Below are 22,761 nucleotides of genomic sequence, written 5' to 3' on the forward strand. Positions count from 1 at the left end.
GACCTTTGACCCCCTGACCTTTGACCCATGACCCCCAACTTCCCTAGATAATCACTGCCCATCGGTACAAGCATATACTAAGTTCCATGAAGATACCTTGAACCATTTGCGAGATATGGAGAAAAACATGAAATTTCAAAAAAAATTCACAAAATAACCTGTGACCTTTGACCTTTGACCCTGTGACCCTAAAATCCACACAAAGTATTATCCCCCAAGGATATACCCTCATACCAAGTTTGATGTAAAACCACCACACGGTTCTTGAGATATCGACAAAAACAAAACGGGACGGACGGACGTACGGACGTACGGACGGACGGACGGATGGACGACCCGAAAACATAAAGCCTCCGGCCACTTCGTTGCGGAGGCATAAAAAAAATAGAGAGAGAGAGATAGAGAGAGAGAATTCACATCGTGATATTACTTTTAGTGCATTGTGAATCAGATGGCTACATGGCGTTAGTTGTTTGTTAATGAATGATCAAGAAGCAATTTTTTTGTTGCTTTGCTTTTAGACACACTATAATGCACTGGGTATTAGCACACAGCAAAGAATGATGGACTCCCTTTTGTTGTTAACCTAGGCCTACATGTGAAGGCCTACATTGTACCTACACGTAGATAAGATACAATCAAATTGATTGGAACATGATGTCCACAACACCAATTCTCAAATTCACAGAGATCTGAACCTTGTCCCACAAAGTCACTGCTGTAATGTGTCATTCATACTGACCGTGAAAAATTGTGACAACGGAGAAATCTCAATATTGTGACAGCAGTTGCTAGGTAACTGTACCAAACACTATCTAAAACATCATGCAATAGAAATAATAATAATGACTGCATTTGAAGAATTTGATATTTCTACCTTTGCATGAAGTTTGCTGCCCCAATAAAAATTTGGTCATGTGACCTCTCAATGACAATGTGGTCATGTGACCTCTGAGGGATGTTTGGATCCCTCACTGCAGCCACAGACAAAGTTTGCGGCCAGCCAGCCAGCCAGGGTTTCATACATAAAGTTACAATAGTTGTTGAATAAGCTACTAAAATCTCTGCATCTGATTTGCTGATAGCAAATTTGTCATAAAAATGTGGCAGTTTTTACTGATAACAAGTTTTACGAAATGGGACCCCGGCAATTGCTGACAGCAGACTACCAAGCCAACTACTACACATCACCAGCAGCAAAAACTAAAAGTTTTTCTTGAAGTACCACAACTTTGCGATTTTTCATAGCTGTGTAAATAGAGAGGTCAAGCACTGAGATTTTGACAGCCGTGATACTTCCCAATGAGAACAGGCCTTGCGACGATAATTTCCCTGGTCAATATAATTTATTTTGTTAACATTACGCAAGGCAAAACAAACCCATTATGCAAGGAGATTTACAGTTACAACAACATCAATCATTCTGAGAAACTTTTGTTGAGTTTGAAAGCCTTCTACTGGCATGCAAAGCTTCACGAAATGTAAAAGTTTATTGGGCTTTAACTGCTAATACTTAGTTCTAGGGAGACACATCCACTACCAATTAGAGAGTTACTGTCTCAGTCTAATGTAAACACAAGTCGCTACGGAATCTGTCCATCAATTTTACTTTGACAGAAATTACAGCGTCAAAGTTATTTGTAATTCAGCGTGCAAGCAAAGGACAATAATCTCATTGGGCACTGCATGCTCTCCAGGATTGGGAAGAAACAAGTGGAAACGGCTGGGCAAATGACGTCAGTGGCACTAATTCTGAGGGCGAACGGAGGCACGGCGGAATGAAATCTGACAGAAGTGATGTCACGCCAGGTATTTCAATCATGTTAAGCCGAAATTAGATGAGGAAGGGGTTAGATTACACCCGGCTGGAGTAGTTCCTTGAACTGCGGAAGGACTGAGACTATTAGCTGGTTTAGAAGGGAGCTGCTTTGGTGCTTAGATGTCAAATCTCTGTTTACTTTAGGGGAACCTTATATGATACTTGTGAGGTAACAACTGTAGTTCTCTTTTACAAGAACACTCCCCTTGCAACTGTAGCACTAGCAGGATGAGCTCTTAGCTTCAAGTCAAGCACAGCTCTGTCAAACAATTTCAAAAAGAAACAAATATGGATCTGCAAGAGTGTCTTTTCATTTCAAATCACAGATGAGGAATTACAAGAGTTATTGCAGACATGATACGAATGATCATGCTACACATGCACATGTGGAAGCTTGTACATAACATGACTATTCCTTCTTTTACTTCACAAACTTTGTATTGTTAACTCAGACTACGAAAATGCTACAAAATAAAATGAAACAAAGCAAGTAATAAGTTCATCAACGCAACAAGATACTCCACTCAACGTAACTTTTTTGTTGTAGTTGAAATATTAATGTTACTTGAAGACAAACTTGAGATGGACAGATACCCCTCCCCCACCTCCCCCCCCCCCCCCCCCAAAAAAAAAAAAAAAATCCTCTGGGACCTTTCAGGCTGGATGAATATAAACCTAATGAGCATCAGCAAGTCAAATTCTGCATGAATAACAAAGTGTAGTATTTTTACTTTCACGAGGCACTGGAGACACATTATTTCATCCGTATCCTGCTGAAGGGAAGCCTGGTATGTGCACCGTATACAATACAATGTGTTTCCTCAATGGAAACATACATTTTGTAAATACTGGAAATGTTTCACCTTTAGCAACTCAGCAATTACCCTCATCAAAGCAGCCAGAAGAAGTCAAATCTTAAACCTAATGCGTGATTGGAAAGGATTAAAATTAGTGGTTAGTCAGGTGCGGAAAAAAAAGGTTTTTCTCTTGATGGTACCGACGGTATACAAACTGTACATCTTACGGGCTGTACCTTGGCTGACTATAGACCTACATAAAATTATGTATAATACAGGGAGATTCGACTGATTGAATGGCTGAATAAATGAATGAATGATACTAGGAACTCTGGCATTTATGAGCTTTAAAGATATTGTAGTCCATGTAGATATGCCTAATCCTTCTGTTTGCAGTTAGCAGTCCCAAAGCAAGAATGCAAATTTCAGTGTATGAACACTGGTACCGTAATTCTGAACATGATTGTAGAAACAACTTTTACAAGCATTTCAATGATCAGGAATGTGTACATCACAAACATGACTACAAATAAGAATACTAGATACAGTGTAGTCTGAAACCCCCTCTGACTGTCTGACAGACAAGATGTTCCACTCCAGTATTCAGCGGCCCATCCCAGAATAAATGCATCATAATGGCAGAGGCTGGTTGAGTAATGGAATATTTGTTTGAGCACACAAATATTGATGTGTACATGATACACAGAGCGAGCTTTGGGCTACAGCAATGAACTGTACTGTAGGTCCTACATGATCTACACTGCACTTGTGTGGGATTATGTCTCGACTTACAATGTGTAATTCAAGTAGGTAGAACCAATGACAGATGTGGACCATAAGTGTACAATGTACCCAGTGCACTTTGTTCATTCATAGTCATTAAGCATGGATCATTAGGCTACATGTACAAAGCCTTGAACATTTCCATGCAACTCATGCTTTCTGTACAATATTGACAATTCATACTTTAATGGTCTTTGAGAGCACCAATTATACATTTTATTACTACAGCACATACAAGAAGCAACACAAATGGTGCATTTCACAAAAATTGCATCGCATTAGCCCATTTCAGAGATAAACAAGCCATCATTTCCAAGTCACAAAGGGGGACCTCAAGACAAATAGCTGCTCACTTTAGCTTACAATAACTACAGTATGTGTACTACAAATCAAAGTCAAAACGATCATATCCATCATTTAAAGTAGAGGATTGATTACAATGTATGTGACATATTAATGGGTCCCTGGTGGATAAGTCCACCCGCACATTAATGGCCATTATAAACCAAATACAAAAAGGCACAAGGCAAACTGTTAGAATTTCAAAACGTTGATGCATGATGATAATATTCTGACATCAAATTTTATCCTCAGATTATAGGTCTACATCATACAACCTGGGTTGATTTGACAGATTCATTGTACATTGTATGTGGAAAAGGTGGTTACTTTTAACCTTTCTCTGGTGGTCTGGGGAGCAGATCTGAGCAAATTTCCCACACAATTTAGTCATGCTTGCCATTGTTGATAGGAAGGTCATTATCATTAAACACTGACAGAAATAATTCATGCAACCCATTGGTTTTCAAAAGGGAGTGAGCTTCAACTCAAACAACGAGGCTAAAACAGACATTTAAATGCACCTGTACACACGTGATAGATTGACACAGTAACTGGGTAGTTGTAGATACATAGCTTTAGCGTGGGAAGAAAAACCTTACCAATGTTTTGATCTTTCTTTTGCACTCTTTTAATTATCTTTCAAAAGTTTTATCGTTCCTTGCAATTAAAATGTAAATGCCCATCAGTTTATATCAAATTTCAATCACAATAGTTTGTAACTGCTGACATTGACCCATTGGAAAGATGCAAAATATGCAAATCCTGGTTTACAGGAACCTTACCTGCTGTAGGCTGTTATTGTTTGCTTAATATCATGTAAAATGCAGGTCAGTCAGCCCTAACAATTCCTACATGGTACCGGTACATGTATATCTTTGAGGTAACTTTTATGAAGTGGTAGAATATGCTTATTCGTTTGCTTTAGTTTGAATACTAATGTGATATATGCTTGTTTTGTATGGTTATGTTTTTGCTCTGTCACCATTCATTATTTTAGACAAATTTGTGTGAGAAGGGCACAATGTGTATCTAGTTACTGAAGCAAGAGAATTCAACACAAATGCATGATGTGCACTTAATTCATGAAACATTGTACATGTACACAGCATACACTTGTACATTGTAGCAGTCCTTTGTAGTCACTGACATCTGGACATCACTTTAATGATATTGTGAAAATACTATCAGGAAAATCTGAGAAGTTTCCGGTACAGGCCAAAAGGAGACTTGGGTTATAAAGCAATAGCATCAGCACCTCTTCTAGTATTTTGCATGTCTTTACATCTCTTGTATGATGAAGTTGAAAACTCTCAATACCTTTGTTCCATGAAAGCATGCCATCTTTAAGAATTTTATTACTCTTATTTTCAACAAATGATGATGAAGCACATACTTGTACACTGTACCACATTGCTTGCTATTGAAAATGTCTTTTCATATATATGCTCCACTACAGTAAACTTGTGCCACTACAAATGGACTTTGAGTTGCATTGATCTGAAGTTGGTTAGGGGCACCTAGTATTCTCTAGTTTGTCAGGTTTGATACTGGGTACCACTGCTAGCCTACCAAATGCAATACCTAGTATTTATCCTGTCACCCAGGTCAGCACAGCTGCCAGGCAGCAAAGCATGGATTGGTTTTCAGTATGAGTTCACTGATGGAACATACCCATCTTTATCTCTCCCTTCAAATGGAATAACTTACATAACATATGATGCTCCCCCTAAACATTTTGTCATATGTTCACATGAAAAGGGGCCTTGTTTCCCAAATCTTCCAAGTCTTTTTTATCAATACTTCAAAAGCAAAAATACATTTGCTCCAAGAAAGCCATTTGTTATTAACTAAAATGTGCCTAATGAACTACATTTGCATTCCAGTAGATAATCATCATCCGTACAGTCACATGATTGTGGGCAGCATGAAGGGACGCTCAGAGAACCTTCCACAAAGTACCATTTGTCTGGACCTGTTTTCTTCAGGAAGGGGGGTCCCATGGAAAAAGGAGCTGCGCTGCCTTATTTGCTCATATCATCTCTGTATTAAGTCAGAACATGTGGGACCGCTGACGCCTGTGCTACACTGTACAGTGTACATGGAGCTGCACCCTAGACCACAGGGGTTGTGGGTTGTTTGACAACTGCCAGGGGAACTGATGGCCAGGGGAACTGATGGCAAAACACATTATTTACTTCTTACCACTAAGATCTCTCCCCCCCCCCCCCTATTTCCTGTGACATAGGCATGAAGTATTTAAACAAAAGCCATGAGAGACAACAGTTGCAAATTTCATTATGTTACAGTATGTAAAACCAGAAATATTTGCGGCACAAAATTTTTACAAATTGGAGCAGACGGCCTTTTTCATGGCATGAAATTTTTGTAAATTGCCACTGGCATTCAATGCATAGTGCAGACAGGGTGCTACATAATTTCATTTTACCACTTGCCCGGTCGGGCAAGCAGATTTTCAAATTTGCTGCAAAACACTTGCCCGAACATTAATTTTACTTGCCCAAAAAAAGTCCAAAATATTAGGAAATGATATAGAAAATTACGTGTTTAGTCAAGGGCATAATAAAACACAATCGTTGGAATAAAGAGCACACATTGATTTGCACGCTTAAACACAATGGAGTAACAAAAACTTTGTCCGATCAAGTGTTGCTGCTGCATTGTATTGGGGCTTCTTCACGTACACAAAGTGTTGGAAAGTTGCTGAAATCAGGGAGGTGCCCTGCTGAAATGAAAGTGCATTGCATTACTAAACAGCCATTTTCTTTTGGCTCCTGTATGGTTGGCTTTGTGGGTTTGTTGGGCGAAATAAGTGGAAAAAAAAGTAACTTCAAAACTGTTTGCGTGCCCAATTCGGGCAAGCATTTGATCTTATTGTTCAAAAACACTTGCCTGAATTTGATTTTCACTTGCCCCGGGCAATAAGGCAAGTGCTTATGAAGCACCTAGCACCCTGGCAGACGACAACTTGTTCATGCCTTTTAATTTTGTGAATCTTAGCTCTTCACAAAATGTGTGACAATTTCTGACTTTTACAGTAGTCTCTGATGATTGCTATTACCCACAAGACATGCTACTAGTAACTTATGTACAATGTATAAATTAGCATACACGTGAACATATCAATGTGGTTTCTTTTGTTTACATTCTTATCATCACTAGTATTATCTTAGTAGAATTATTAATAATAAATGTACAACTTGTACACTGTATACATGTACAATGTAGTAGTACTACTACTTCTACTAAATAAATGCTAATAATAATGATGAAAATGATCAAATGAAAATGATCACAATAATATGTATACTTCTTTTTAATTAATAGTCGGCCTACTTAATAACGAAGAAACAGGAAACTAGATCGTCTCAAAATGCTTTCACATTAATGTTTCTGCACTTGAAATGGTCTAAAAGTGAGAAATTCACTGCATACAATAAAACAAGGAATGTTCGCGTGCATTTTAATTTCGCGAATTTCGCGAGCGCCAAGATTCGCGAAATTAAAATGCGTGTGAAAGTTCTTGTTTACACTGTATGCATTTAATGCCAGTGGCAGTTCGCGAAAATTTCATGCCGCAAAAGTGGCCGTCGGCTCCAATTCGCGAAAAATTCATGTCGCGAAGATATCATGTTTTACAGTATTCACTCCTGGCACAGTCAACCGATATGAGACTTCCTACAATTGTACATGACAGAGCTTCAGTCTGGTGTATTGTAGCCCGCAAACTCACACCGAGTTGAACTGAGTGAGAGGGTACTTGCAACATGATTGAAATTTTACCCGTCTCTCTGAAATAACAGTCAGCTGTTTGATATTACAGCCTTTTTACTGACTCTCTGGCGAGTGTGAAAGCATTTCAGCCTCTATGCTCACATTCCTCTTTTGTCCAAACCAGCTGTGAAATCTAGAGCAGCAAATGGAATGGGACACATCAGTTTCAGCATTGTAGCACTAACCTAGTTCTGAAATAATCCCATCATCTATGCCACCCCCCCCCCCAAAAAAAAAGGAATTTGTCATCTTACAATAATGTATCCACTGCACAAACACAAAATCTAATGGTCTCCACATGTTTTTCCCTCTAAAAATAAAATTTAAAGTTTTGTTCTTTGTGCAGGTCGTTCAGATTTTACCTTCTTTGGTCTAATTTACATTGTATGTAGGCTCGGAGAAGAATCAGGAACCATCAAAAACATAATACATGCTCACCCATGCTGCATTCAAGTGCACTGCTACACTTTATGCCACCTTCATATCAATCTTTGTTTTTATTAAAAGAGACATGTGTACTGAAAGAGAAGAAAGAACACCTCTGGTACTGTGATTTAGTATTCCAGAGTTTCCCATTCTTTTAAGAAAAGGACTTTGGTGGTAAAGGTGCTGTCAATGTCCCATACCTTTTCTGAGTGGTTTTTACACAAAAGTATTACGTACAATGTACAGCTGTATCCTGTTGTTGGTCAAGAACTTTGCAACAACAACCCCTACAAAACAACAACAACAACAAAAAAGAATCTAGTAAGCTTTTGGTCAGTACTGTAAGTCCACTTGTACAGTAATACATGGCAACCACAACTTCTTACTGCAAAAAGGCCATTGTTGTTACATTTGTAGGGTGTAAAAGTTTGTTATTACGATACAATTGATTTGATGCAAGGGATACAGTATACACAGTCAACATTTTTTTTACTCCATTTCTATCATGAATTTTGTTATTCTACAGCTGCACAAGCTCTTTGCGTTGGTAAATTGGAGATTGAAAGTAAGGTAATGTATCGCCTCATCTCATTTACATGTTGTATACTGTAGGTCTACTGTACATACATGTATCGTACATTGTATACGTACAATGTACAGTGTAGACCCTACAGTGGATGTGCTTGCAACCAATTATCAAGAATGCCATAACTTTATATACATGTATGAAGTCTAATTTTCATAGAACCTCTAAAATTTTCAATGTTTGATAACACCCTATTGATCAAATTGTTAAATGTCTACTGTACATGAATAACATTTCAGTTCTATGAGGTAAACTTGGTGTGTAGCCTGACGATTAATTGAACTTCAAGATATCAGGTACATGTATTCTTCTGTGTACCTCACATTTCTCTCCAGCGAAAGTGTTCACACATCATTAACATTAAGCTTCCCCTGTCCTTGGGAGAGACAGGAAACTCTCTACATGAGTGATGGGGTCAAAAAACTTTGAACTGTTATCATTAAAAGCTACTGCATGTACATGTACTGTTCATCAAGAATAATGTATCGAAGAGATGCACTCCTTGGTTGCCATGTTCACACATTACATGTACAAATTTGTACTACCCTTAGTATTCCACATTCTCCTTTTGTTTCTGAACAGTGCACACTACACAGTGTTGTACATGCTGTGCTCTACAAGAGCACACTGTCAACGAACAAGGGTCAAAAATCTTCCTGGGAGATTTCAAGATCATTCGAGGCCAGGTCATAATTCTCTATGTAATGACCATACAATGACCACAATGGATAGACAGGTCTGCTTATCATACTGTATAGTGGCTTACTACATTTTGTACAGTGTACAGGGTGTCTCTAAAAAAAGTAAACCCAACTTCAACAGCGAATTTTCAGAAAACTATAAAATATTTGCACATTATTTTTTCATGGTTTAAGTCCTCTATCCAATGATACCACGTACGTTATGTAACTCTCATGCATGACTGAGCATGATTCAATTTAGTGAATGGGTGTGAAATCGTCGCTGTGGCAAGTTATTTCTTGCTATTGTCATGCATTCAGGGCATATTTGAAGTTAAATTTTTGTCATATGTTAGGCCTATGATTACATAACAACTTCAGCAAAGGTTGTTCCTGACACAGGCACACTTCACATGCTTTCCAAACATGGTACAGTTAACAATTGAGCAGAGAGTAACTCGATACCAGGAAACAAGAAGTTTCGTGGAAGTTCAAGAGGCTTTTTGGGTGCAGTTCCCCGACAGGCAGCCTCCAACAAAAAGAGCCATCTCAGCTGGTACAATGTGAGAAAGTATGCTGATCACAGAACTTGCCACAGTGATGATTTCACACCCATTCACTAAGTTGAATCATGCTCAGTCATGCATGAGAGTTACATAACCTACGTGGTATCATTGGACAGAGGACTTATTGGACTATCCAACCATGAAAAAAATAATGTGTAAATATTTTATAGTTTTCTGAAAATTTGCCGTTGAAGTTGGGTTTACTTTTTTTAGAGACACACTGTACAGGTATACTTGCAGCACCAGGGAAAGCCTGACATCTGGTATCCTTGTATTTTGCTTGTTTTGTCTGTTTATCTACAGGTTTCATTTATATTGTCTTGCAAATACCGAATAAATAATGATAATAATAATAATAATAATAATAATGATGATGATGATGATGATGATGATGATGATGATGATGATGATGATGATGATGATGATGATAATAATAATAATAATAATAATAATAATAATAATAATAATAATAATAATAATAATAATAATGTTGATGTGCAGCACACATTGTAGTCTTGTACATCATGGTGGGTGGGGGGGGGGATACAGTTGCTCAACACGATAATTGCATCTTCTCATGTCAACATGTTTGTCAAGTTCTTCTATCTAACACTACCTACTTAAAGAAGTTGGCAAGAAGCTGACATCATTATGAGCTTCAATGAAGTCAAAAGCAATCTGCCCTCTATCAAGGTACATCACGGTAGGCATAAAGATATTGACGTACATTACTGCTGATGACACCACCACCTTGTCTGTAATGAAAACATATTATTGGAGGCCCCTCTATATTACTGCCATATAACAGCATCGTGCCTGGTCTCATGATTACCTCAATATGACAAGCAACCATATCATCCCATAGCTTTTCATAGCATGAACACACCAAGACAGAAAGAATACCGTGTTGATTAATTAGCACATGATATAGTTGTATTAAAAGTAAAGTTCAAGTCTATTTTCAAGGTGCAAGCTCCCCAAAACAAATGCAACCCACAGCCAGCGGGGGATGCATGTATTTTTGGCCGGACACAACAGGATGTCAACAATCAGACAGAAGAACGGAGGCAGTGCGGAGATTAGCTTTCGCTTGGCACAAAAACGGACATGGCATGAAAATCAACACAGAGGACATTGTTTCAGTCATTTGGCAGACCCGTTGATGGCTGATTGTCCAGCCCAACACGGGTGAGAGATGACATGAGCCTGTATCAAACACACTCCCGATCCCTTTCTGCTCTTTTCAAGAAAGTGTACAGAAAGCAATTTATGATCCTTCCTGTCACACATAAACCACATCAAAAATTTTTACATGGAATGGACTTTATTTCATGTACTATATGTACACATGTATGCACATAAATGTACATTTGTACAACAGACTACAGAAGAGGTACCGGTACTCAATTTACTCAAGATATCATATAGGTGAGATCCCAGTACATGTAAAATTTCAACGGCCACTTCAATCGCCAGATGGGATCTGCAATCTGCAACTTGCAGAAGGCTTGTATCAGAAGGCTAATTACTTTTTGAGAGACAATAAAGTTGGCATTGGCAAGTAACACTCACAAGGAACACTCACAAGTTATTCTAGTCACACTTCTGGAGTGAAACAGGAAATTATTTGATTGCATACGATGTACGCAAGCCAGGTACCAAAGGTGGTCGTTTATCACAGACTGACAATATAATTAATATGGGGTGTCCCCTGGTAAAACACAGGTTTGTGGTTCTTGTCTATTAAAAATGCCCATACTGTAATATGTAGCATCAGCTACATTCCACTGGAGATGGTACTACAATTGTACATGTACTTTGATATCCAATTCCATGGGATATCAAATATGTGCAGATCATTTTCTCTGCAGGTTTAAAAGTACAGTAAAACACATTTCAGCATCAAATAATGCCTCTGATGCTCTAGCTCCTTTTCTTTTTACTTCATTACTGTACAGTACATTAGCTGTTTTTCCGTGCAAATTCCTGATTTACGCTGTACACATCAAGTATGATGTTGTACGCTATATTACTTTGGCCTGTACTTGAATTTTCACACTAATTTCTGAGACTTTAACTTCAACTGTTCTTATATCATTTGCAATTTGCCGATCAATCGCTGCCAACTCTTCTTCCATCAATGAAAATATTATACACCATTTTAGTCTGCTCTGATACGGCTCAGCGAAAGAAAGTCATTGTAATCAAGTAAAAATCATTTATTAAAAAAATCTCTAAAAACATATAGGGGACTTATCTGTTTAATATGTTGTAGAAAAAAAAGGAAAACGTCACATGCCCCTTATTCTGCTTTTTTTCTTCTTCTTCCTTTTAACCTTAAAGCCTAAAGCCACCATAAGGACCTTTTGACTGTATTGTTGTGCGCTAGAGAAGTATACACTATTATTATTATTATTATTATTATTATTATTATTATTACCTCCACCAAGGGAGGAAGTTATGTTTTCATTACCTTTGCTTTGTTTGTTTGTCTTAGTGCAAAATAATTCAAAAAGTTGTGAACAAATTCGGATGAAACTTGCAGGAAAGGTTGAGAATGACACAAGGAACAGATGATTAGATTTGGGTAGTGATCCGGAATTTTTTATGGATTATAGAAGGATTTTTGATATTTTGGCAGGTAGGGTCAATGAACTTGGGAGTTCAAGCTGCGCATTTTTAAGGTATTCATACGCGCAGTGTGTGCTCTAGTTTCAGCGAGGGCGAGGCGTGCCATGCAGCTGAGGGTTTATGACGTAACAAAAGGTTTCTACACTGTACAATTGTACATTGTATGTATACTACAGTATTGTGAATTCGGGCGATTTTTAGCATGCATACGTACGTACAGCAGATGAAAGAACAAGATACGTGTAATTGGTGGAAATTAGCTGCTTGGCAGAGGTCTGTGCTCTCAGAGTGCTTCTCTAGTTAGTATTATTATTGTTATTATTACTATAATTATTAAAAATTATCATTATTATTATTATCATTATCAGTATCATTATCATTATCATTATTATTATTATTATTATTATTATTATCATTATCATTGTCATTATCATTATTATTATTATTATTATTATTATTATTATTATTATTATTATTATTATTATTATTATTATTATTATTATTATTAATTGCCCAACCCAGAGATCAATATGCAACACATAGGACAAATTCAAAATGTGCAAAATGTGTACCACAGAGTTGACAACACAAACACAAGGGATAAATATTACAAAATTTGTAAAATTTATGTGCAAATGAAGCTTGACATCTCAACATCCTACTGAACACATTCTCACTGGAACTTGGAAGCAATTTGTATGAGAATGCAGCGCATGACTCGTCAACAGAAAAAAATGTCTACTTGTAAGTCGTATTATGATTTACACTTTGTACTGTACTTTACACACAATACTGTACACTAATACACTACACGAACATTGTACTTGAGTGTAAAATTTGTTATCTGTAAATCAGGGCCCCGTTTCATAAAAAGTTGATATGATAACAACTCTTGCTGGAATGTCAATTGTCATAGTAACGACATGAATGCAGCTTCCTGATTGGCTGTTGCTATAGGAAGTTGTCATTCCAGCAAGAGTTGACATCCTAACATCTTTTATGAAACGGGGCCCAGGACTTACTGTGCACGATGTAATAGGAAATTGTGCACATGGTTTAATCTGTGATCAAAGGCTGGCCAGAGTAACGGAATAAGACAAAATAAATATCCCTTTTCATTAAAAAAAACTCATACTCAACAATGTCTCATCTCAGAAATGATATCAATTGTATTTCAAACTGTTATTATAGAAGGCAATAGTTTGACTTTGTTAAAAGTCATATTGATAAAATATCCAATGATGCCAACCGTACACTCAGAGTTATCAGATGTAATCTCGCCAGGTGTGATCAATCTGTAAAGAAAATAGCATATCTCGCCCAATAGTTAGACTAAAGTTGGAATATAGGCATCTTCTGTATGAAATCCCCATCAGTTGAACCTTAAACACAAATTAGAAATGGTCCAACGAATATTCGTTAGATTTATTAAGAATGATTACCACTGGACTTCCAGTGTCACAGCCATGCTCCAAGATCTACAACCGACTTCGCTTGAGCTGAAAAGATGTCATTTTCGACTTAACCTACTCTATAAAACATTACACAGGGAAAGTGTGGTAGACATGCCACCCTATGAAAAGCGAAGAGGAGCTCTGACAACAATAGATTTACACCCTTACAGTGTAGAACCCAAGCATACCGTCATAGTTTCTGGCCACAAACCATCAAAGACTGGAACACCCTGCCTATTGAAACCAAAAATATGCCATCTTATTTATGAAATATTTCAATCCTCCTTGGAAGCAAATTAAATTGTGTCCACACTTGTCTGGACGTGATGCTGATGACAGAGATGTCCAGTCAACATTCTGAAGATTCTGAAGAAAGTAATTTCATGAATATCAATTGACTCACAAAATTTGCAAAACTTAAACCATCAGGACATGTACATGTGTATAGAGTGTGGTGCATACTGTTATTTCTTCCATGCATTGTGTATTATCTCTGATAAAACAAACAATGCACAAAACAATACATAAAATTCATGAATATATCAAATGTGATTTGATTGCTGACCTGTAGCAAGATTGCCATAATATGGAGATCCTGGCTCACTGTTGTCGAGTCTTCCCATGATTTCCCCTTTGCCGACATCGCTGTCGCCGACCAGGAGAAATTTCAGTAGATAATCATACGATCTCGCAGACGGAGAACTCGGTGGGCTATCCATTGTAGAACTGGTGTGTCACTGGACTGGTAATTTATCTCACAATGAAGATGCGTGACTGTGTAATGGCAATGCAGCTGCAATTCCAATATCCAGCACAACAGTGTGTATAAAATGAATTCACAAAAGTAATGATCAATCCATCTACATGATTGTATCTCAAAGTCAAACCACTTCCACGAAGTGTTTACTGCAGGTAGACTGTAGTTTTACTTTTAGCTGTAGGGCCTAACGTTAGTATGGTATTGGTAGGCCTATCTAGCGTTTAAAGTACGAGTATGAAGTGGTCTAATGAACAAGAGTGTTTCAGTGCACTTCTGTTCCTACCGTACTTTGTTTTGTATTAATCTGCTAGGTTGATACAGTAATACAGACTGTAGTGTTATTATCACAGCAAGAAGTACAGATGTAGTTTATGATTACCAGTGCATACCAGCACCACGTCTAAAATCGACAGCCGTCGCATAGATATCCACCATCCTGTCCACAACACAACCACAAGCAGGCAGCCAACACGGTCTCTTGACTGTGTGTAGCAGCAGCCTTCCGCAACCGGCCCCTCTACTGCTCTACTGTACTGCGCGAGCTGCTGGTGATGTGATGAAGTGACGAGTCGAGTATAATCATTCACGGTAATACACACTGCACTGTGTGGTGGTGCGGGTAGCTACAACCTACAACAGATCAACACAAACCACTTATCTGTTTATTCGGTCTTTAACAGGGATCCTTGTAGACGTTAGCTCTTACTAAATCTGCGATATATGGCGTGCGCCATCTCTCCTTGATGAAACAGGCGTCCTAAGCTGGCAGATAAACGATCAAATTCAGGCATAAAGTCACTTCAGTCGTAGCGGATATGTTTCTTCACGAAGCGCAGGATAGCGTAGTCTCCGCCTAGTCTGAGTTGCGCCACCAAGATTGGGTACGATTTCGAGTACAAGCTGTAGGTACAGGTGCAGTGGTACACTAGCATGCCGAGCCTTTCACACCCAAATAAAACGTTAGTGTTGACGATGACGGGGAATATTCGGCTGTCAAGGAGTCTACTTCTCTGCAGTCTGTATTCCAGACCTACCACTAGTATGTGCGTATCTTGTAAATTTTTGACGGGGAGGGCCGGCCAAACCAGGGATGTAAAATGTAGTTTGTCATAGCTAATGCAGTGCTTCATCCTCATGATCTACGACTTAGCGCATGATTTGGACAAAATATCTATTTCTTCTTCGACAGAGTGCAATGTCAGCTAGCTTCAGACAAAAATAATAATTGGAGTCTAAAAGTCACTCTATCATCCGCATCTGCAGCTCCCCTCCCTTCCTTTCTTCATCCTTCTTCCCCTCTCCCTCCTTTAGAATTACATGTAGGAACCTACATTCCCAATTGTCAAAACGATTATTTCCAGTTACATGTATATACAGCAAAGTTTGTCTTAACGAATCAGTGAACTAAAAAGGAAACAAAATCGGGTAATAAACAACCAAGTTGCAGCTTGTTTAGAAAGGAGAGCAAAAAATTTGTAGGATAAACCTTGAGTCTTCACCTAAAATTCAATCACATTTTACAATGTATTTTTCTTCTGTCTTATCTGTCTCTATGGACCAATGTAAAGGAGACAAAATTTTTTAGTGTTCTACCTTGACTCTAGAAGAGACCGTAGAACACCACTATAAAAGTTATCCTAAAAAAATACTAAAAGGAAATCTCGCGTCAGCTTCAAGCTTTGAATTGGCTCTGGTCTGCAATTGGATTGTCGCCCTCTGTTGGTCACCATTTAACCGGGGGGCCAAAAGCTAAAAACAGAGGTCGAGTTGCACTCTCTCTACAAACTAAGTAGACCATGCTTATTTTAAAGTTTTTATTGTAACAAACAACATTCCACTGGTCTACCTCAAAAAATTTGTTGCGAAAGCCTCCAAATCCACGATGGCGTCCAAGATGGCCGCCATATTTACTGAATTTGTTATTTAAATGATAGAATTCGATAGAAACATCAGATTTCAACAAATGTGATGTCATATGAAAAAGAATAAAATTTTCTACAATTTGATACCATTTTTGTGGGTTATTGTGATGAATGGATTGAGATTTTAAGGAAAAAACACTCATTTTTTGATATTTTTCTGAAAAAAGGAAAATCATGAAAATGCTTGATTCAGCATAAATCAAAGAAAGACTGAAGGATTATCTTGAAACGTTTCAAGAATTTTGTTTGACATATAATTAATATTTGGAGAAAATTAGGGGTCAGTACCATTTTTGGTTCAGGAGTTATAATGTCTCAAACTTGAAAACTCACTATGTAAAAATGGCCACGTTAGTTGTGACCAACACCTTGTTGTTCGTAAAGAAGTCTGCGCGCGCTAAGACTACTACACGCACCACTGGCACTGGCGCTTGCAGCAGTGCCAGTGGTGCGTGTAGTAGTCTTGACAAATGCAGACTTTTTTTGACAGACAAGGGTTTGTGCCTGCAAAGTAACTTTTCATACCAAGTGGTAGCTCATGTGATACTGATCGCTATTATTTCAAAGTAGATTGTTCTGAAGCAGATGAGTTGAAGCAAAAAAAAAAAAATTCAAATAGAGGTAGTAGCTTGAAACTTGGCACCAATCTTGTTATAGATAGTTTAAGACAGAATTTAGATCAACCGCTCAAAAAAGAAAAAAAAAATCAAGATGACAGCCATCAAAGTTGACATAGTGTATTGCGCCAAATTAAACGTATTATTTCGTTTTTGATACAAATTTGTCTGTTGCGCTATCTTAAACCGTCTTAAGTTTTTATGGACACATTTTTTAAAACCAGTGATATTCTACTCTCCGAAAAAGAAAAAACAAATCGAGTGGAAGTTTTTACTTTGGATGTGAGGAGTGAATAACAGAAAACGGTGAATTTAGAGTGAAATTGGAGTGACTTTTGAGTGAAAATGTTTATTTTCACTCATTTTAGAGTGACCTTAGGCAGAGCTCCACACTAACTTTTACATTTGGTGGCCCAAAGGCAAATATCCGACCTTTTTTGGTGGCCCTTTTTGGGTGGCCCGATCAGGCCACCAAATTCTTCATTTCTGACATTTTGGTGGCCCGACGTGCGTTTTTTGTGGCCCCGGGCCACCGGACCACCGTTAGTGTCGAGCCCTGCCTTTATAGGGATCACTCGTCACTCTTTGAGTGATCCCCGAGGTCACTCTAAAATGGAATGAAAATGAACATTTTCACTCTCGAGTGACCCTGATATCTAATACAGGAAAGCATCTACCAATGGCATAAGTTCAGATCAATTGTGACACTATAACCCACATGAAATCAGCCTAAAAACAATGTAAGAAAAATCTGATAACGGAAAATACAGTTTCAGCATGCTTATTTGTAAATGTGAATATACAGACAATTTTATTCGAACAATATACTGAAAAGTAATTTCGCACGACACATTTAAGAGCAAAGTTGAGAAATTGCCGCCATACGGTTGGATTTTTTTTTTTTTTTGGGGGGGGGGGGGGTTCGGATCAGAAGGGCTTTCAAGGACATCTACGGATCAGACATTATTACACATAAGCCATCATCATTCACGTTTCTACAACAGCAGAGTAACATACAAGTAAAAAAGCATATCTTTGATACAGAAGCATTTCTTTTTTATCAAAGATTGGGCCTTACCCAAACACTGGAATGAGCTCCACCCCCCCCCCCCCCCCAAAAAAAAAAGACCCTCAATATGGTTTACACTAGTACAATATCGTTCGGATGTATAGAAACATGTAATAGACAGCAATATAAGAAGATTAAAAAAACATATCAAATTATAAGTTATAAGTTGAGATTTAACTTTGACGCAAAACACTAAAGGTATTGTTTACCATTGGGAGAGATATCACATTCGATTTATATGTGCAGGTTAGTTGTATTACAAAACATTCTACCATGTAAAAAAATTATAATAAAGCCTAAAACATACGGAGATATCACCATTTCTTTTCAAGAAACCATAACCATGATAACTGTTGACATAAAAAAATATTCTTATCAGATCTATTTAGTATATCTAACAATATTTAGCATTAATTATACTGATTTAAGTTTGTACATTAATCCCTAACTCACAGTTTAGAACTAGTTTGAGGAATAAAGTAAAGCTGGGTTTTTGTTTTACGTGCACAATGGTAAATAATGCCTTGAACGACAACCTCGATTAATTACCGCCATCTTGAATTTTGTGTGGATACTATTTTTATCGCTAAATATTACACATTGGCAAAATTTGTGCCACATTTTAAGCTCCTATCTCTTTTTGGAAAATACTTTCTGTTCAATCTTATCTGCCTCAGAACAATCTACTATGATGAAATGCTACAGTAATAGCGACCAGCGTCACCTACCACTTGGCATGAAAAGTTAGTTTGCAGGTACTTGCAAGTCACTAGACCATTACAATATTACATGTGACCATGTAAACACATTGTAAGCAAAATTTATAATGCATAAATATAATTTTTTTTCAAGTTTTAGATGTTAACTTGTCAACAGTGTATGATATTACCTGTAATTCCAGAAATATGAATTATGCCTCAATCTCAGTAAATCTCAATCTCAATCGCAGGTTTCAAAATAATTCTTCAGTTCTTCTTTAATAAATACTAAATCATGCATTTTTACATTTCTTCCTTTTTTCAAAACAATATAAAAATATGGATCCCCCCCCCCAAAAAAGAGAAGCAAACACCCCCCCCCCCCCATTTATCACAATACACAGCTAAAGTGGTATCAACTTTTAGAAAGTTTTACTCTCCTTCATATGACATCAAATTTGTTGCAATCCAATGTCTCTATCAAATTTTATGTTTGAAATGTTAATTTCGATAAAATGGCGGCCCTGTTGGACCGCATCTGTACTTTGCAACAAATCTACTGAGGTGTACTTACGGAACATTGCTTAGTATGCTTAATATTATGTATGGTCTTGTTTATAGAGAGAGTGGAACTCGAAGAGTAAGCACGATCTTGGATTTGACCCTCTGTGACGTCTTTGGGAACAGATGCGTGAAAATAACATATTATGGAAAATGGGATTTCAAATTTGAGACATTATAACTCCTGAACCAAATACAATACTGACCTCTAATTTTCTCAAAATATTGATTATATGGGAAAGATTTTAATTTCTGCATGGTTTCCATCAACATTTTTAATTTTATTTTTTTTTTACTTTTTAGAGAAATATTCATGGTGCATTCTGAAAAATGTCTCCATAAAAACCTAAGATGGTTTGAAATGGCATTAAAATGTTCAGAATACATAAAAACCATATAAATAGACAGCAAAACAGACAAAATTGTATCAAAATCGAAATGATACATTTACTTTGGCGCAATACACTATGTCAGCTTTGATGGCCTGCAATCTTGAATTTTTTGAGTGATTGATCCAAATTTTGTTTTAAACTTTCTATAGCAAGTTTTTTTCAAGCTTCTACCTCTATTTGAAAGATATTTTTTGCTTCATCTCATCTGCTTCAGAACAATCTACTTTGAAATAATAGCAATCAGCATCACCTGAGCTACCACTTGGTATGAAAAGTTAGTTTGCAGGCACAAACCCTTGTTTGTCAAAGAAAAAGTCTGCGTTTACCAAGACTACTACACGCACCACCGGCACTGCTACAAGCGCCAGTGGCAGTGGTGCGTGTAGTAGTTTTGGCGCGCGCAGGCTTTTTTTACGACCAACAAGGTCTTGTCACAACTAAAGTGGCCATTTTTACATAGTGAGTTTTCAAGTTTGAGACATTATAACTCCTGAACCGAAAACGGTACTGACCCCTAATTTTCTCCAAATATTAATTATATGTCAAACAAAATTCTTGAAACGTTTCAAGATAATCCTTCAGTCTTTCTTTGATTTATGCTGAATCAAGCATTTTCATGATTTTCCTTTTTTTCAGAAAAATATCAAAAAATGAGTGTTTTTTCCTTAAAATCTCAATCCAATTATCACAATAACCCACAAAAATAGTATCAACTTGTAGAAAATTTTATTCTCTTTCACATGACATCAAATTTGTTGAAATCTGATGTTTCAATCAAATTCTATCTTTCAAATAACAAATTCAGTAAATATGGCGGCCATCTTGGACGCCATCTTGGATTTGGAGGCTTTCGCAACAAATTTTTTGAGGTAGACCAGTGGAATGTTGTTTGTTGCAATAAAGACTTGAAAATAAGCATGGTCTACTTAGTTTGTAGAGAGAGTGCAACTCACTCGTTAAGTAAGCAACTTTTTGGGGTTTGGCCCTCCGGTTAATTATAATCTTTTATTTTAGATATTCGGTATACTGCAGAGCTTCAACATTTTTAAACCTTGTCCAGTTTTGTTTATTAATTCATTTGGTCTTTTAGACTTGATTAATTATTACGAGGGTTTGAATTTTCTCCAAAGTTAATTGAAATACAAAGAATAAACACCTTTATTCAAAAATAGCACCATTATAATCAAGTCATGATTGAAGTTGCATGAAAATCTTGGAAAGAAGAAATCACTGTATCAACTCAAAAAATTAATGAGAAAGTATACAAAATTTCATCATGTGTATAGCATCACATGACTTTCCTTTTCCAAGTGTTATCGGCCACCATGACATATCCACTTTAAAAAAAAAAAAAAAAAAAAGCAGCATTCCCTCATTGGTGTGGCATTAAAAGAACAGTTTGATGTAATCAAGAAAAAAATCACCATGTTGTCGACTTATTTTATTCATACTCTTCTTTTTCTCCTTTTCTTCTCCTCCTTATCACTGTCATTGTTGTGGTAATTGCATGTAGGCCTATTATTATAATCATTATCATTACTTAGTGTTGACAGTATAATTACCATATTTTTATTATTATCATAGTTCTACCATGATCACCGTCATTATCATTGTTAACATCAATAATCTCGCAATCAACAAATTTCACACACACACACACACACACAAACACACACACGCACACACGCACACACACACACACACACACACACACACAAGCATGCACACAAAATGGCGAAATTTAAACAACAAAATAATGAAATGAACGTAGCTGCTATGAGCACAATGTAAGAACACGTGAAACATGAAAATCCGAACATGGGTTTCCCATTTTGGAGTCTTCTTTTGAAGTTTGGCAAGATTGATAACAGCAAGATGGATATTTTCTCTGAAGTTTGAGGTTGGTTCAGCGTCTCACTGTTACGACAAAGTTTAACCGAGAATTCTGGACTGATGTCAAAGAATGTGTTAATCAATAATTGTAATGAAAGAGAAAGAAAGGGGTAGTCATTATGAAATTCAAAAGTGGCAGGAAAGAAAACTCTCCAAATTGATGCTCGGTTGCAATGTTCAAATTCGCGTTTAGGTACTATGCAACTTCACGGGCCAATCGAATAGTGTTATATTATAAAGTATTGGACAGATAGATGTGTAAAATCATTAGAAATATACTTCAGCAAGCATAGTCGAGGTATTGTAGTGAGTTAAATTGGTCGGATGAAATAGTTTTAAAAATAATGAGAAACCTATACTTAGTAATCAGAATCAGAAAAGTGCTGCAGACACCTGATGAAATATACGTCAGGGGAAAACTGTATGCCTAAACTTCTAGAAACTTTCATTCAATCAAGACTTGTTTATAACATCGCGTAGGTCATATACCCAGGAAGCGTCTTGAAGAATGTCAGGCGAGTGACTTTACCAAAAGTAATGATATGATTATTGCCCCCACTCCCAAAAAAGCCCCTAGTATATGGCTAAATACATAATGTAAGATGTACAGAAATTATGGTTAAGAACCAGACCAGAGAGTCAAACATTGTTGGTGATAATGCAATAGTAAAGAACAATGAAATTATCGTAAGTAGGCCTATGTAATTTAGTTGAGAAAAAACTAGTTTAATGGGATGCGGGTAATGTTTGTTTTTTTTTTTTTCAATATGCTCAATATAGAATTGCCGTGCAAAGGGTCTTTTTACCAAAACAGATAAGAATGATGAAACATACCCTCCACTGAAAGGAAATCTATTCAGAAATATGCAACTGGAATTCAATGAAATAAACCATATCATATTGAAAGAAAACATATGAAATGCAAATATAATAACAATAATTATAACTGGTGTAATATTTTGGAATTTAAGTT

At 37.0% G+C, this 22,761-nt stretch overlaps 1 protein-coding gene across 1 annotated transcript in view; it reads right to left on the minus strand.

Annotated features, from left to right (window-relative positions):
• The window catches only part of LOC139744108 (ras-related protein Rab-40C-like), a 59,306-nt gene extending 44,536 nt beyond the window's left edge, over nt 1–14,770 (minus strand). The window contains exon 1 of the mRNA XM_071654564.1: nt 14,442–14,770. Within this exon, the coding sequence (XP_071510665.1) occupies nt 14,442–14,595 (154 nt within the window). The 5' untranslated portion in view covers nt 14,596–14,770. The remainder of the gene's footprint in view (nt 1–14,441) is intronic.
• Nucleotides 14,771–22,761: the final 7,991 nt, after the last annotated feature.

Source organism: Diadema antillarum, unplaced genomic scaffold (assembly GCF_040938485.1).
Source record: "Diadema antillarum isolate AM-2024a unplaced genomic scaffold, OU_Dant_1.0 seq00001136_RagTag, whole genome shotgun sequence".
Taxonomy (NCBI): Eukaryota; Metazoa; Echinodermata; class Echinoidea; order Diadematoida; family Diadematidae; genus Diadema; species Diadema antillarum.